This window comes from Pristiophorus japonicus, chromosome 5 (assembly GCF_044704955.1).
Source record: "Pristiophorus japonicus isolate sPriJap1 chromosome 5, sPriJap1.hap1, whole genome shotgun sequence".
Taxonomy (NCBI): Eukaryota; Metazoa; Chordata; class Chondrichthyes; family Pristiophoridae; genus Pristiophorus; species Pristiophorus japonicus.
Genome location: NC_091981.1, coordinates 222020332 through 222036865, shown reverse-complemented (window position 1 = coordinate 222036865; position 16534 = coordinate 222020332). Strand labels below are relative to the sequence as shown.

At 43.3% G+C, this 16534-nt stretch overlaps 1 protein-coding gene across 1 annotated transcript in view; it reads right to left on the bottom strand.

Annotated features, from left to right (window-relative positions):
- The window catches only part of itga8 (integrin, alpha 8), a 352157-nt gene that overhangs the window by 225663 nt on the left and 109960 nt on the right, over window positions 1-16534 (bottom strand). Inside the window, exons 12-13 of the mRNA XM_070881330.1 lie at window positions 14588-14793; window positions 11913-12104 (exon numbers count right to left, since the gene is read on the bottom strand). Coding sequence (XP_070737431.1) covers window positions 11913-12104; window positions 14588-14793 — 398 coding nt within the window. The remainder of the gene's footprint in view (window positions 1-11912; window positions 12105-14587; window positions 14794-16534) is intronic.

Here is a 16534-nt window from a genome sequence, read left to right as displayed (position 1 = left end):
TTCATGTCAAAATAGTGTAGATTTTTAACCATAAACAATTGATTATCACTCCTAATGATGAGTGACATTTGTCAAATATCACCAAAAATGTTCTGCATTGTTGTCACAGGATTTTAGCAAAGCACATATGGATGGAACATGTAAATGTTTCATACTATGTACACTTGAACTGTGAAAACATCTAGCAGCACAACAATAGATCTTGTTTTGAAGGATTTGCACCGAAAACATTAACCAGCTTGTTCTCTGCCCAGATGCTGCCAAACCTGCTGAGTGTTTCCAACATTTTCTGTTTTACTTAGATTTTGGGCTGGATTTTCAGCTTTTTGCGATTTTGCCCGTTTCCGGGCGCAAATTGCGGCAAAATCAAAAATGTTAGTGCTGGGTTAGCGTTAGCTAACTTTTGCCAAATGAAAATTCACGACGGGCAGCAGCACCAACTCCGGCGCTGCACTACAGAATTTGTGCGCCGGAGCTGAAAGTTCCGAACCTAAAATAAAATTGGCTGTTCTGCGCATGCGTGAATTTTAATTTTCTTCCCGCGCTTTTGGTCTGCTGTGCAATCGCAAACGCTAATGCAGGGCACTGCCGCGCACGTGCGCAGTACACCTGGGCCTGAATCAGTCATTTTATAATACGATTTTGATGATGGAAGAGGAAGATAGCAGACAGCGTGCCAGGTGATTTTCTCAAGGTGCTAGCGAAGCTCTTGTGGGGGCTGTGGAGAGATGGCAAGAACTATACCGGAGGGGTGGATCTAGACCCCTGCCAGCCATATTTAATAGAATATGGAGGGAAATCGCTGAGGAGGTCTCTGCTTCAGATACAGTGGCCAGGAGTGGGAAGCAGTGCCGAAAAAAGTTTAATGATCTTTGTAGGGTCGTTAAGAGTACAATTTTTATCGATGTACACCTTTATTACTTAAATTATAAATCTGACACACTATTTTTTTTCTCATGCTGTTGCTGTCTCTCCAGCATTCTGTGGGTTGCCTTCATAAAATGCATGACACATAGGTAGGCTTAGTTTGGCACCCTACTTGCCATGAATGATCTTTACACATTATTAAGATTGCTTTCTGAGATCTCATGTTTCTGCACTTCGATGTCCTCCTGATGAACCACGTGCAACTTTCAAGGCCATTAAACAGAGGACTGTATTACATTCAGACAGTATGGTATCAGTGCTTTGATGGCTAGCTCTGTGTGTGCCACAAGAGCAGATGGCCCCTCTGGTAACCATTCCCATTTTCATCTTTGCTGGCAAAGAAGTCCCATAATTGCCACGAACAGGTGCGGACAGGCGGCGGTCCGCCTCAGACCCTGCCACTTACGGACCTCAAGGAGCGAGTGGCAGGCCTCATCGGCATCTCAGGTTGGGCAACTGCCACTGGGGGTGCTGACCCCCGCTTGTATACTATGGGGTACGTCCCGCACACTGCGTGGACTGGGTTGGGGCAATGTGATGTAGTGTCTGTGGACTAGGGTTGGGGCAATATAATGCAATGTCTCTGGACTAGATATAATGGAGTAGCAGCGGTCCTTCAAATGAGTCTGTGCTATGTGACCTTCCTCATGTCACCCTGCCCTCTCCCCTGCTGCTAATCACTTGTCTGTTGCTTTCTACTTCCAGATAACCAGTCACAGGCACCGCATCTCTCAGACCAACCCTCCAGGTCAGACCATCATGTGGAGGAGGAGGAGGAAGAGGAAGAAGAGTTCACAGATCAGCCAACTCCGGGGGGGCGGGGGGGGCAAATGCACTCTACACCTCTTTTGCTACCAGTAAACACCTCGTCTGAGGATGATGTAACTTTCCCGGGCTTTGGGATTTCTGAGGCTCCTGGGACTAGTAGCATGCAGCAACACAGTTCTGGGGTAGAATCGCATATGCCATCTCTCCAGAGGATGAGTTGGCAAAGTCGGTCTGCTGACAGACAGACAGATGCGGAACTGGACATGGTGGCACTGTCCAGGGAGAGCACCCAGCTCACCCCTGATGTCCTGGGTAGGATTCCCGCGACCATCGAGAAACTCACTGCGACCATTACAGAGGTAGGGTCGCAGATTGTCGGCGTGAGCCACGAAACCTGCAAGGCCATCAGTGCCCACACAAGGCTGGTGGCCTCCACCATTGACACTGGAGTCCCTGAGAGTGTGGCGAGAAGCCTTTGCAAATATGGTGCATCACAGGCACAAGCTCTGCTTCAGCTTGGGCAGATGATGCATTCCATAAACCCTCCCGCCATACTCTCTGTGTTCCCCAATGTGACACCCAGACCCACACCACCTGTGACTGGCGACGCCAATGAAGAGGCTCGCCAGTCAGAAGCCGAGCCTTCCATGTCATAAACTGGTCAAGTGTATCCCCAGGCGTCATCTCCAATGTCTCTCCCCCAACACAGCAGCGTTCTGGCAACTTTGCTGCACGCTATCGCAGTGCCACTTTGGGTATGAGCAGCAGGCATGGGAGAAGGGAGGGGAAAGCTGGTGGTAAAAGACAGTGGGGTTGGGGTTGCTGCATTTTGTTAGTTATAATGTTGTTGTTTAAATCACATTGCTGGATGCAGATAATTTATGTCATTTTATTAAAGTTTCAAAGTTTGCAAATTATGTTAAGTTATAAAAATTTACAATGTTTGATAAATTATTTTGTTCACCTTAACCATTCCTGTGTAGTGTCTCATTTGCAGAATAAGAGGGGGAATAGAGTGGCAAAGCAACGGTCAAACTTCACTCTTCAAGCAAAGCGTTCAATTATGAGCTGCTGACTAAGGCTTTTGCATGGGCGAAAGTTCCATAATACCTTCCCTGTGGTTGTGGTGGAGGTGGTGGTGACATGGGTTCCTCGCCAGACTCTACTTGCTCGTCTTCCTCCTCCCCTCTCTCCTCCTCCTCCTCCTCCTCTTTCTCCTGAGGTGGTCCTGCAAACCCCATTGGCAATTCCTGTCCCTGCATGATGGCTAAGTTGTGTAGTATGCAGCACACTACAAAGAACTCAGAGACCTACTGAGGGCAGTATTGCAGGGAGCCTCCAGAGTGGTCCAGACATCGGAAGCGCTGTTTGAGCACTCCAATTGTCTGTTCGACTATGTTGCGTGTGGCTGCATGGCTCTCATTATAGCGATGCTCGCTTCCTCCCTTTTTCTCCGAGCATCCAGCTCTGGCATGATGCTGGAACATGCATGAGGCACTGCTCTCATGCAAGATGAAGGCATCATGGATGCTCACTGGATATTGGGCATTGACTGATGCGCTGAGTATGGTCGCAGACGATCTGTAAGTTCATGGAGTGGAATCCCTTTTGGTTTTGGTAAACCTCTGCATTCTGTAAAGGTACTCGCAGGGCGATGTACAAACAGTCAAGGGCACCCTAAACCTTGGGGAAGCCAGCAAATTATCCAAAACCTGCAGCCCTCTCATTTTGGGTCTCCCTGGTCATTTGGAACTTTATAATGTCCATCCTGCATGCATACAGTGCAGTACTTATCTGGCGAATGCAGCAATGTGTAGCGTGCTGCGAGATGGAGCACATGTCACCCACTGTGATATATTCACAGAGCACAACACACACAGCTCCTAACATGGCAGGCCGCTCTCTCGGAAGTCTCTGGAATCTGCCTGGTTCTCTTTGTTATTAACCCTGTACTTGCAGTACACAATACGTCCACATCCACAGTGTGGAGCTACAAACATTACAAGCTTACAGACATTACACTTATCCCTCCTTAATGAAGAAGCCATCATAACAAACATCACACATAACTTTCATGTTTATACATAACACAGGGTATAAACTTTTATTTTTCCATATTTACAAATTTAACTTTACCACTTGTTTTCTGTTTCGAAGAGGATACCTTCGCTCTCGAACAGAACTTTCCAAACATGGTGTCAATTTTACACTCATTCGAGGCTCATCCTGAGGAACGTTTTCCTCCACGGAATTTCCTTGATTTTCATTTGAACTCATTCTAACTTCAGGCTCTTTGTTTTCCTGACTCGTACTCAGACTTTCATTCTGATTCTCTCCTGGATTTGTTTCCAGTACATTGGATTTAGGATTTGCTACTGGTATATCAAAACTATCTGATGAGTCAGAAATAATTGAATCATTCCCACCTTCAACTCGTTCCATGTCTGTAGGTAAAATATGATCAATATGGACAAACCTAACCTGTCCATTATCAAACATCTTTACCAAATATATGCGAGGACCACATATCTTCACCACTCTTCCTGGTAACAACTTTAACCATTTATGGTGATGGTTCTTCACTTTCACCTTCTGGTTTAATTTCACACTTCTCTCTTTTACTCTACCTCTATCATGATTCTCTTTCTGTCTTAATTGTGTCTCTTCTATGGACTGTGCCAAATTTGGCTTTAACAACGAGAATCCGGTTCGTGGCTGTCGTTGGAGAAACAACTCTGCTGGTGTTCTACCAGTAGTTGTTTGAGGAGCATTTCGATATGTAATCAAAAAATTTGCCAATTTGTGATCCAATGACAACTGTCGTTTCCTTGGATTTGGATCTAACATTTGTTTTATGAGGGCACGTTTTACAATTTGTACAGTGTGCTCTGCTGCACCATTCGAAGCAGGATGGTATGGTGGAACCTTGGTATGTTTCACACCATTTTTGCTTGTGAATTGTGCAAATTCTTCTGAACAAAATTGTGGTCCATTATCCGAAACAATCTCTTCAGGGAGGCCAAATGAAGAAAATAATTTTCGCAAAATGTCCAATGTTTTACTTGTTGTTATTTTCCATATTGGAAACACCTCAACCCACTTCGAATGGCTATCAATCAAAATGAACAATTGTTGTCCTTCTAACTCAGCAAAATCAATATGTAGCCTTTGCCACACCCTGGGAGGCCATTGCCATGGCTGTAATAGTACTGGTGGTGGTTGCTTGCTTACCGATTGACATGTCGTACACTGACTCATGATGTACTCTATATCTTTGTCAAGACCTGGCCACCATAAATAACTGCGTGCAAACCTCTTGGTCAAGCACTTTCCCAGGTGCTGGTCATGGAGGTCTCCTAATAATTTGGACCTGAATTTATTTGGTATAACCACTCTTGCACCCCACATGATACAATCTTTATCGACTGATAAATCATTCCTACGAATGAAGAATGGATGTGTATCTTTATCTGTTACCTGGTTTGGCCATCCATTTGCAATAGAATCATACACCTTTGACATCACTGGGTCACGTTTGGTTGCTCTACCAATCTATTCAGCTGTGACTGGCAGTTCATCAATGTATGAAAAATAAAACACTTCTTCCCTATCGTGTGTAACTTGTGATGGGGAAGGCAATCTAGACATTGCATCAGCATTACTGTGATCAGCTGATCATCTGTATTCAATATCATATGTATATGCTGACAAAATCAAAGCCCACCTCTGCATTCGGGCTGCAGTTGATGTTGGAACTAGGGACTCTGGATGGAGGATTGCTGTTAGGAGTCCATAACGATAGTAAACTTACGACCATACAAGTATTTGTGAAACTTCTTGACCCCAAAAATTAATGCCAAAGCTTCTCTTTCAATTTGCGCATAATTACTCTCACTGGCACTGAGAGTGCGTAAAGCAAAAGCAATTGGTCTCTCCTCCCCACTACTTAATACATGAGAGATCACTGCCCCAATTCCATACGGAGAGGCATCACATGCGAGCTTAATCTCCTCAGATATGTCATAGTGAACTAACATGGTGCTCTCTACCAATTTGCTTTTATACTCCTTGAATGCCGTATCGCATTCTTTTGACCACTTCCAATGGACCTGTTTTTTCAAAAGTTCATTCAGTGGATGTAATACTGTAGCCAAATTTGGTAGGAACTTCCCATAATAGTTCAAAAGACCCAAGAATGAACGAAGTTCAGTGACATTCCTGGGAGTGGGTGCATTTTTAATTGCATCCAATTTTTCCATGTTTGGATGTAAACCATCTTTGTCTACTCTGTACCCTAAGTATTCCACTGAGTTTTTAAATAACTCACACTTACGAGCAGACCCTCGTACTCTGTGCTTCTCTAGCCATTTGAGGACTTCATTCAATATGTTATTATGAATTTGCCTATTTGGTGCTGAAATTAGTATGTCATCCAAATAACATACTACCCCTTCAATACCTTGCAATATCTGGTTCATCATCCCTTGGAATATGGTAGGGGCGGAGGACACTCCAAACAGTAGCCTATTAAATTGATATAGGCCGAGATGAGCATTTATAGTCAAACATGACTTGGACTCCTCACCTAGTTCAAGCTGTAAGTAGGCATTCGTAAGATCCAGTTTTGAGAAGATCTGACCACCTGTCAGTGTTGTGAACAAATCGTCTATATTCGGCAATATATTGGGGACATTACCCTCTAGAACCTGGTTTACGGTTACTTTATAATCACCACACAATCTTATCTTACCATCGGACTTAGGTACAACAACAATGGGTGTAACCCAATTACATCGATCTATCTTACAAATAATGTTCTCAGTCTCTAGTCTTTTGAGTTCTTGCTCAACTTTCTCCTTGAGTGCATATAATACGGAATGTGGCTTGTAGTAAACCGATCTAGCGTCCTTCTGCACCCTGACACTCACCTTGAAGCCTTGGATCGGACTGCCCATTTCGCAGAACACCTTCGATACTGCTTGATAACCTCATCCATTGATGAAAATCCCCCTTCCACACAGAAAATCTTACTCCAATCCAGCTTCAGTGAGCTCAACTAATTTCTTCCTCATAAGGCAGGCTTGTTTCCTTTCACTACTATTAGAGGCAAGTTCTGAAATTGATCTTTATATTTCACCGGAACGGTGATACGACCTACCACAGGAATTTTCTCTCCCGAGTAGCCTCGCAGCTCTATCTTGGATTTCTCCAGTTGAAAATCATGCAATTTGTGGCAGTTTAGTGACTCCGGTACTACACTCACGGATGCACCCGTGTCAATTTCCATTGGTATCTTGAATCCCGCAACATTTATGTGGATTTTGATGCTTTCCAAATTGCTGTCCGTTAACCTCGTGCTCCTGATGACGTGTAACTCTAACATCTCCTCGTCCTGTTGTTCTTCTTCCATGCTATGTAGTCTCTTGGGATTTCTACTCATAACTTTGAACGCAGGACTCATAGCTTTAAAAACTGGTTTACACTTCAGTCAGCATGCCTTCGCAAGATGCCCAGTCTTTCTGCAGAAGAAACACTCTGCCTTCACGTGTGGACAACTTTGAGCAATGTGTTGTCCCAGGCACCTATAGCACGACTTCGATGCTGTTAGAATTTCCAGTTTCTGAGACTTTGGGCCCACACCATCTTTTACCTTGAATGTGCAGGTGATTTACCTCGGTTGACTGACGACCGTCATTATTATTTAATTTTCGGGAATATTGTTCAGCCATGCCCATCGACCTCGCTGTCTGACAAGCAATCTCAAAAGTCAAGTCATCCGTCGTCAATAACTTCCTTCTGATCGCATCATTTTTCACCCCACAAACAAAACGATCCCGTAATGCTCGGTCTTGAAAGTTTCCAAAATTACAGTGCATCGATCGCTTTTTTAATGCTACGATGTAATCACTGATACTTTCATCAGACTTTTGATTCCGAATCCCGAAATGATAGCTTTCAGCAATTTCTAACGGTTTGGGGTTATAGTGCTGCTCCAGCTTCGTTAAAATCTCTTTAAGCATTGTGTCCTTTGGCTCATCGGGCACAAACAGATTTACAAGGGTTTCGTATAATGTCGGACCCGCCTCTGATAAGATCGCTTTCTTACGTTCCAACACAGCCCAGATCTGGACTGCATTGTCTGGAACTTCGATTATGTTATTTGCAGTGAAATACATTTCTAGCCAATCCACATACACTTTAAAACATTCCCGGTCATGTCTATATTCCCCCAAATGTCCGATTACACCTGCCATTTTAATCTCTAGCTGTTCACACCATGTGCTGTATTTTACCTCGGATTTTGAAGCTTTTTTTTCCAAAGACAGAAACTTCCAAAGTCTCTCTGTCGGCTGGCTGAATCCTTCCCCAACAAAATTTAAGCTTTAAATCATCCGAAAAAATCCCATTTTGCTGCCAAATGTGATATATTCACAGAGCACAGTACACACAGCTCCTAACATGGCAGGCAGCTCTCTCGGAAGCCTCCGGAAATCTGCCTGGTTCTGTTTTTTATTAACCCTGCAATTGCAGTACACAATATGTCCACATCCATAGTGTGGAGCTAGAAACATTACAAGCTTACAGACATTACACCTGCTGATGCCTGAAAGGAGCCAGAGGCATAGAAGGCAAGTGCAGCAGTCACCTTTACCTCGACAGGCAGTGCAGTCCTGTTGCTACTGGTAGGCTGTAGATCTGCCTTTATGAGCTGGCATATCTCTGTGACCACCTTTTTTCTGAAGCGCAGTCTTTTAACGCACTGTGCTTGAGAGCTGCAGGTATGAGCGCTGTTCCCTATAAACTCATGGGGGGGTAAGGCCTCCTCCCCATACATCTGCGACCTCTTAGATTACAATGAAAATGATCATCAATAAGCCTTCTTCCAGCTCGACGCTGTATAAATAAAGCAGCCAGGATTAATGGTGGACCTGGTATGGCCCCCATCTTTTAAAATGTCCTTAAATGTCCTTTAAAATAAACTATAAACTGACTTAAGCTTCACAATGAAAAGTATGCAGTAACACAGCGTTTTTCTCCCAATGCTTTTAATCACTCAGAACTCCAACTTTCTCCTCCGTTTCCAAGATTGCGCCATTAGCGCCTGGTGCAACCTGGGTGCGACCAGTTTTTGCTGGCGGGTTCCCGGGCGGACGATAAATCGGGCGATATGCTCGAAAGTTCCGCCCGGGGCGATAACGCAACAATGCACAAAGATTTACGTCATCCAACGGTGAAAACAGCGGGCGAGCGCTCAGTTTTAGCGCGCCACAAAACTATTGCCAAAAGTTCTGCCTGGGAGCAGAATTTTGAGCCTCGTTTCATGACAAACAAAAATTGTTTTTGCGCCCCGCCCAGGCACTAAACGGGGCGCAAAAGAGCCGAAAATTCAGCCCCTTCCCTGTCCACATCTGGGTTGTACTTTGAATCAGCATTTGGGATGCACAACAGTGGAGTGAAGTTTTGATTATTGCAGGATTGCCATTAGCAGGAACAATCTTTAGATGATGAAATAAGAGAGTCACAACCTAAAGCATGCTGGTACATTACAGCTTACTGGAATAAGTGTGTATTGCTGTACATTTATTTCATGCTATTGCCCCAATCAAACCTTGGAACAAAACTGTTCTTCACTGCAGGAATGCTGTGTGTCGGCAACAATCCACATCTGACCAATTAATATTAATATCAAAATCTCTTAACTGATCATTGAGGTAGTTTACATGATATGGTAGATTCAGATTGTGGTTTGCAGTCAGAGTATTGTCAACCTTATACTTTACAGCATATGCAAGACACCTGAGGTGCCACGGTTCCAGAAATTCTTTCTTTCTTAGCCCTTTCAAGATTCAGTATTTTTGCATAATTATTGTGAATCCGTGACACTACCGAAAGGCAGATGGCTTCAACTTTTTTTAATTGTTTATGCTCCTTCACAAAATCTGTTTCCAACATGATGGTATAAAATCACCCTTAATTAGATTTGTTAGAACAAAACAGACGCCATTGTAAAGTAAAGCATGGACTCAATTCTTGGCATCCTATTACATTCTGATTTTGTATTAGTTCCTGATTAGCTATAACAGTCCACAAGTGCTGTTGTTAAAACCAGTGACAGATTGTAATTGCACTTCTTGAGCTGTTTTCACTAAAGTTTGTTTTCAAAGGGAATTGCATTACTAGTAAAATGTGAACATAAATACTACAGCTTTGAAATTTAAAACATGCAGGATCAATAAACATTTCAGGCTTTAAAACATCACAAAATTCAGTCTTAACCACAATGTAAACAATGCCTGGGCTCAGAAAATCAAAGGAAATAACAGCAGTCCCAGAGTGTTCACCTCATTAAGGTATCAATCACGCCCACCCTAACCTAACCTTTTTAAATGTGCTTGGACAAAACTAAAGCATCGAACAGTGTTCATTGTCAGTGAAAAGTGAATTTCCTGTGTTTATCATCATCATAGGCAGTCCCTCAGAATCGAGGAAGACTTGCTTCCACTCAAAGTGAGTTCTCAGGTGGCTGTACAGTCCAATGTGGGAATTACAATCTCTGTCACAGGTGGGGCAGACAGTGGTTGAAGGAAAGGGTGGGTGGGGAGTCTGGTTGGCCACAAGCTCCTTCCGCTGCCTGCACTTGATTTCTGCATGATCTCGCCGACAAGACTCGAGGTGCTCAGCGCCCTCCCGGATGCTCTTCCTCCATTTTGGGCGGTCTTGGGCCAGGAATTCCCAGGTGCCGGTGGGGATGTTGCACTTTATCAAGGAGGCTTTGAGGCTATCCTTGAAACGTTTCCACTGCCCACCTGGGGCTCACTTGCCGTTTAGGAGTTCCGAGTAGAGCGCTTGCTTAGGGAGTCTCGTGTCGGACATGTGGACGATGTGGCCCGTCCAACGGAGCTGGTCGAGCGTGGTCAGTGTTTCAATGCTGGGGATGTTGGCCTGAGCGAGGACACTGACGTTGGTGCGTCTATCCTCCCAGTGGATTTGCAGTAATTGTGACCATCTTCAAAAAAGGGGACAAGTCCAACTGCGGTAACTACAGAGGGATCTCTCTGCTGTCGGCCACTGGGAAAGTCATCGCTAGAATCCTCCTCAAACATCTTCTCCCTGTGGCTGAAGAGCTCCTCCCAGAATCGCAATGCGGATTCCGTCCACTAAGGGGTATAACGGACATGATCTTCACTGCACGTCAACTACAAGAGAAATGCAGGGAACACCATCAACCCTTCTACATGACCTTTTTTTACCTCACAAAGGCCTTTGACACTGTCATCCATGAAGGACTATGGAGCATCCTCCTCCATTTCAGCTGCCCCCAAAAGTTTGTAACCATCCTCCGCCTGCTCCACGATGACATGCAAGCCATGATCCTAATCAATGGATCCACCACAGACCCATTCCACGTGCGGTCCGGGGTCCTGTGTTTAATAGGAGCTCTGTCACCACAGAATAATAAGAAATGTTGTCACTGTAAGTTCAGGATAGTAGTTCAGTTACCCGGACGATCTCCAGAATTGTGAAACAGCACCAATGAACTTAAAACAATTTAAAAAGGCAGTACATAAAATGAAAACATTTCATTGTTAAATTATTTATTATATAAACAGTTATTGACAACTATATTGGAATAAGGCAGTGGCATTTAATTCATTCATTTCAATAACATTAGGTGCCCAGTAGATCACAGCAGCCAGTGCAGCATAAGTGAATTAATGGCAATGCCGACAATCTGATGCAGTTATAATGCTTCCGTGTATTGCTGTTAAGTGGGTGAAGGCATAAGTGCTCAAACCCACACAGGGTGCTGATTAATGGTTTCTGACTGCCGGTGACATTTCTGACAATGATTGAATGGGACGTTGAGATATTCAAGACCTTCCAATCACTAGAAACCGAAGTGCAGCATAGAGTGCTGCCCAAGTCTTTTTGATCTGAAGAAAACAGATTAAAAATCAGACTGCCTACTAGCTCCTAATAAACTGTCTGAACATGTGCCGCCTAATAATGAGAGTTATACTGCACCATGTGTGCCGCAGAAGTGGATTCTCCATCAGCAATAAATGGTTATGCAAAGTCAATGGTTATACTGCACATCTGCCATTGATGAGGTGTAAAATATCATCACATTGATGGGACATTATTGTTCTGCCAAACTGTGTTTTGACATCTTACATGTTTATAAAATTAAGATTCCTCCCAAATATAATTCTTACCTGGGTATTCATTCTTGTCTATGTCTGAGCCTCCTCGTAAGGTAAATCCAAATCCAGGAGGCATGGACTGTGAGGGCCACAAGCCCTCCAGGACCTGTGATGGTTTGGAATTTAACCCAGTACTGTGACCATTGTAGATCAGAACTTTGCCTCTCCTATCTTCACCCCCAAAAGGTATACCAACTGCGATATCTACATTAGCACAAAAAATAATAAAACAGGATTAATAAATAAAAAGTGCAATTAAAATTATATTTACCAACATCTCTCTTCACATACAAGGACATTTGACATCACAGGCTTAAAGAACACTTGGCAGCATTCATATTCAGCACGGCTGCATGAAACAAGCTGACTATCACCAGTCTGGTATACGTTAGCACTCCTGGTACAATTTTAATACTGTGCAGAAACCAGATACTAATTATATTTCCACTATGGCCTATCATATATCTAGAATTGAATTAATATTTAATGCTATTTATAGGTGATGAAACTAATTCTAGACATAAAAAATATTTACACCATATGATATATTCAGAAGGCAATTTTGTTTTCACCCAGACTATCATCTTCCTTGAACGTGTTCTCGCTTCCCAAATCTGTGCCTATCTTTCCCGCAATGCGATGTTTGAATCTCTCCAATCAGGTTTACACCTCAGCAAATCTACTACTGAATCCTCATATCATGCCTTTGTCACCTGCAGACTTGACTGTTCCAATACTCTCTTGGCCAGCCGCCCATCCTCCACTCTCCAGAAACTTCAGCTCATCGATACATCTATTGCCATATCCTATGCTGCACCAAGTACTGCTCACCCATCACTCCTGTGCTGTCTGACCTACATTGGCTCTCAGTCCCCCAACATGCACCATTTAAAATTCTCATCCTTGTGTTTAAATTCCTACATAACCTCGCTCCTCCCTATCTCTGTAATCTTCTCCAGCCCTACATCCCTTACACCGAAACTCTGCGTTCCTCTGACTCTGGCCTCTTGTACAACTCTCCTCTCTTCACCCTATCAATGTCACCTACACCTTCAGCCATCTAGGCCTTATGCTCTGGAATTCCCACCCCAACCCTCTTCACCTACGTCTCCTCCGTACGACCCTCCTTAAACCTACTTCTTTGATCAACTCTCCCAATACCCCATTCTTTGTCTCGGCGTCCATTATTGTCTGAATATGTCTCTATGTTAAAGGCGCTATATAAATACAAGCTGTTGTCATACATAAATGCAAGTTCTTTCTTTCTTCTTTTTATCATCACTAGTGAGGCTTGCAATTATTTTACATTTCTTTGGTTTTCAAGACTATTTGAATATTTAAGGGTTTTGACATTATCGCAGTCCTTTCAACTTGGTTTCATCCAGTCCATGGTACTACAGGATATATAATTTATCAGCTTGTTTTACTGTTGACAGCAGCAAAACATATTTTTTTGCTAGGCCCCAAGATTTTCATTCGGTATTCTTGCTTTGTAATTGCATTAAACTGGTTCAGTACATTGACGTGCTTGAGCTATGATACAAAACTGTGTTCTAACACAAGTAAACAGTTTGCACTGGCTTAGGTCAGCATCTGTTTACTTGTCTGTGTGTGAGCATTAAAAAAAAAATTATGGCAATTAATAAAAAGAAAATGGAGCTCCAGTTTTCAGTGCATGCAGTATTGGTCTCCAGGGGGGCTGGAGCAGGGCAGAGGCACGGGGCTCTATGTAAACATATGATGCACAGGGCTGGTTTTGGCATTGCTCTCCCAATACCTGACATTATCAGAAATGTGTCTTAAGATTGTAATGACAAACAACTGACATTAAAATGATGCACCTATTTCCTAAAATTAGGGGCAGCTGCATTGTAGTTTGAGACGAGTGATTTGGGACTGAAATGTCGCAGTCATACTGTTGGTCTTATAGTTGCTTTCTGGCCAGGGAAAATTCTGCTCTCAACAACCATGCTTGCACACAGACCTAGAGATCCACTGATCAGCATCCAATTGCTGATTAAATTGTAACAAAAACTCAACAGGACAATCAGCTATTTAAAAAATGTTGCTTCACATTGATTTCAATTTTACTCTAGCAGGTGTGAAACTAAAGCAGTTTAATTACCTCCTCCAGGTAGTCTATCACCACCTGTCGAAATTTAATTCAGCTGACTATATATCTGGACTGCACTGCACCACTTTCATTGAAGCAATGCCAAAAGTGATTTGCATTAATGCAAACTGTGCAATCCAACTTATTAAACTTATCTCTTTCGCAGTTCCATGTTTGTATTTCTCAGAATCTCTTTTCTCAGCTTCAGTTCAAACAATTTGTCAAACTTGCAATTTACAGACAATCTCTTCCTGTTTCCCTCATACTCATTAGTTTATTTTTGAAGACCCCTACACATCTCCGATTGTTTAAATAGTCTTTACTTGACTTTTGTGAAACATGCAGATTGTATGTGGCTCCTTGTATAAATTAAATTATAGAAAATTGCTGTAAACTTGACCAGCATCACAAACCCTTGGACGGCCAGAAGCACAAGCTCCCCTTAAAGTCAACGCAGCTGCTCTAAGACACATTCAAACGACCTAACCAGCCATTCAAAATGAACTATGTACTTTTCAGTATAATACGCCAGGGATTAGTTATCTTCATAAGACTTATGACAGTCATAACACACCGTTATATCCATCTTGATTCAAATCTGCCAAAGGTGCTACGGCACTGCCAAATCTTCCAAATACTTCAGTTCCCAATAATCTCTGAGGATCCTTGAAAAGGAACTCCTCCTCCTGCAGGTACAGATAAACCAGCCCAACTTCCTTCAACTTTCCGTCAGACTCACGGTCCATGAAAAGAGGAGCACCAACTAACACATCATCCAATCTGTGAAGCACAATTTACAAACATGAAAAATACAGGGGTTAGGCTACTTCATCATCTGCCTTTAAATATTTCAGTTGCAAAACATTTGCTATGTGAATGAACAGCAATTACATTATGGCTATGAAAAGAATGCATTCAAAACATTAAGATTGATCTCAGTGGAATTAAATTGCACTTTAATTTAAATTTAAGGACTGCATTATTAAGGAATATTTTTATTGCCAAAATCATAATTACAGTTTTTTTTTACAGTTTCTGGAGGGGACATTGTAAATTAGGAAATATCCATGGTCCGGGAGATTTCACTAAATTTATATACAGAATTAGACAATCATATTTTTACAATGGTTATATGATCTTTTTTCTGAAGCCTATAAAAGGCAGCATTCAAAAGATTAAAGTGTTAAAGTAAAGTGTTCATTTGAAAGGTTTTCGCATAGTGGAACAATGGACTGCCTTTAAAGTAGTTGAACAATGGGGATTAAGGGGTTATGGGGAGCGGGCAGGGAAGTGGACCTGAGTCCATGATCGGATCAGCCCATGATCGTATTAAATGGCGGAGCAGGCTCGAGGGGCTGTATGGCCTACTCCTGCTCCTATTTCTTATGTTCTTATTATTAAGTATCGAATAACTCCACGAGACTAAGTACGGTGAGCAAGTTCAGACATGACCTTATACCAGTTTATTCTGTATATGGCTGTCAACATTATATACACGGCTTGCACGTGTCTGCCAGTGACCATTAGGACCGCACCCTACGGTGGCAGGTAAAACCCAGTTAACGTACATAACATCATTCCCCTCAAAGTCCTTGGCACAAGTTGTATTTACAAGTTGAGACGGTCCAAGGACTTCCGCTCCCTGGTTGATCTTCTCAGTTCGAACCCAAGCATTGGGTGACTTAGTAGGACCATTGCTGCATTGCGGAGCAGTTAGTCTGACAGGACTGTTGGGGATGGTCGGTTCATCTTCGTGAATGACACAAGGGCCAACTGATGGTTGGATGTTTGTTGGTTGGTCGATGATGATGTCATCTTCAATTTGTTCTGGGTTGTCTGTGAATCGCAGTTTGGTTTGGTCGATGTGCCTCTTGCACGTTTGGCCATTTAACAGTTTGACTACAAACACCCTGTTCCCCTCCTTGGCCAAAACCGTGCCAGCAACCCACTTTGGACCATGACCATAATTCAGGACAAACACAGGGCCATAAACAGCAATGTCACGTGAAATGGCCGCGCGATCGGGGTACCACTGCTGCTGTTGCCTTCTGGTTTCGACATGATCATTGAGATCCGAATATACAAGGGAGAGCCTGGTTTTGAGGCCTCTCTTCATTAACAGCTCGGCAGGAGGGACCCCGGTGAACGAGTGGGGTCTCCTCCGGTAACCGAGCAGAATGCGGGACAAGTGGGTCTGTAGGGAGCCGTGAGTCACGCGTTTTAGACTTTGCTTAATGATTGGACAGCCCACTCCGCTTGACCCGTTAGATGCAGACCTGACATGCTTGATACCGTTACGGGTCATAAACTCGTGGAACTCTGAACTGGTGAAACAGGGTCCGTTGTCGCTGTGGCCCGGAGGCTTTCAATAGTGGCTGTGAACATGCTGGATGACATGATTACGCATCCAATCCATTTGGAGTAAGCGTCCACTACCATTAAAAACATTTTGCCGAGAAAGGGTCCGGCAAAGTCTATGTGGATCCTTGACTACGGTTTGGATAGCCATGACCACAGATTC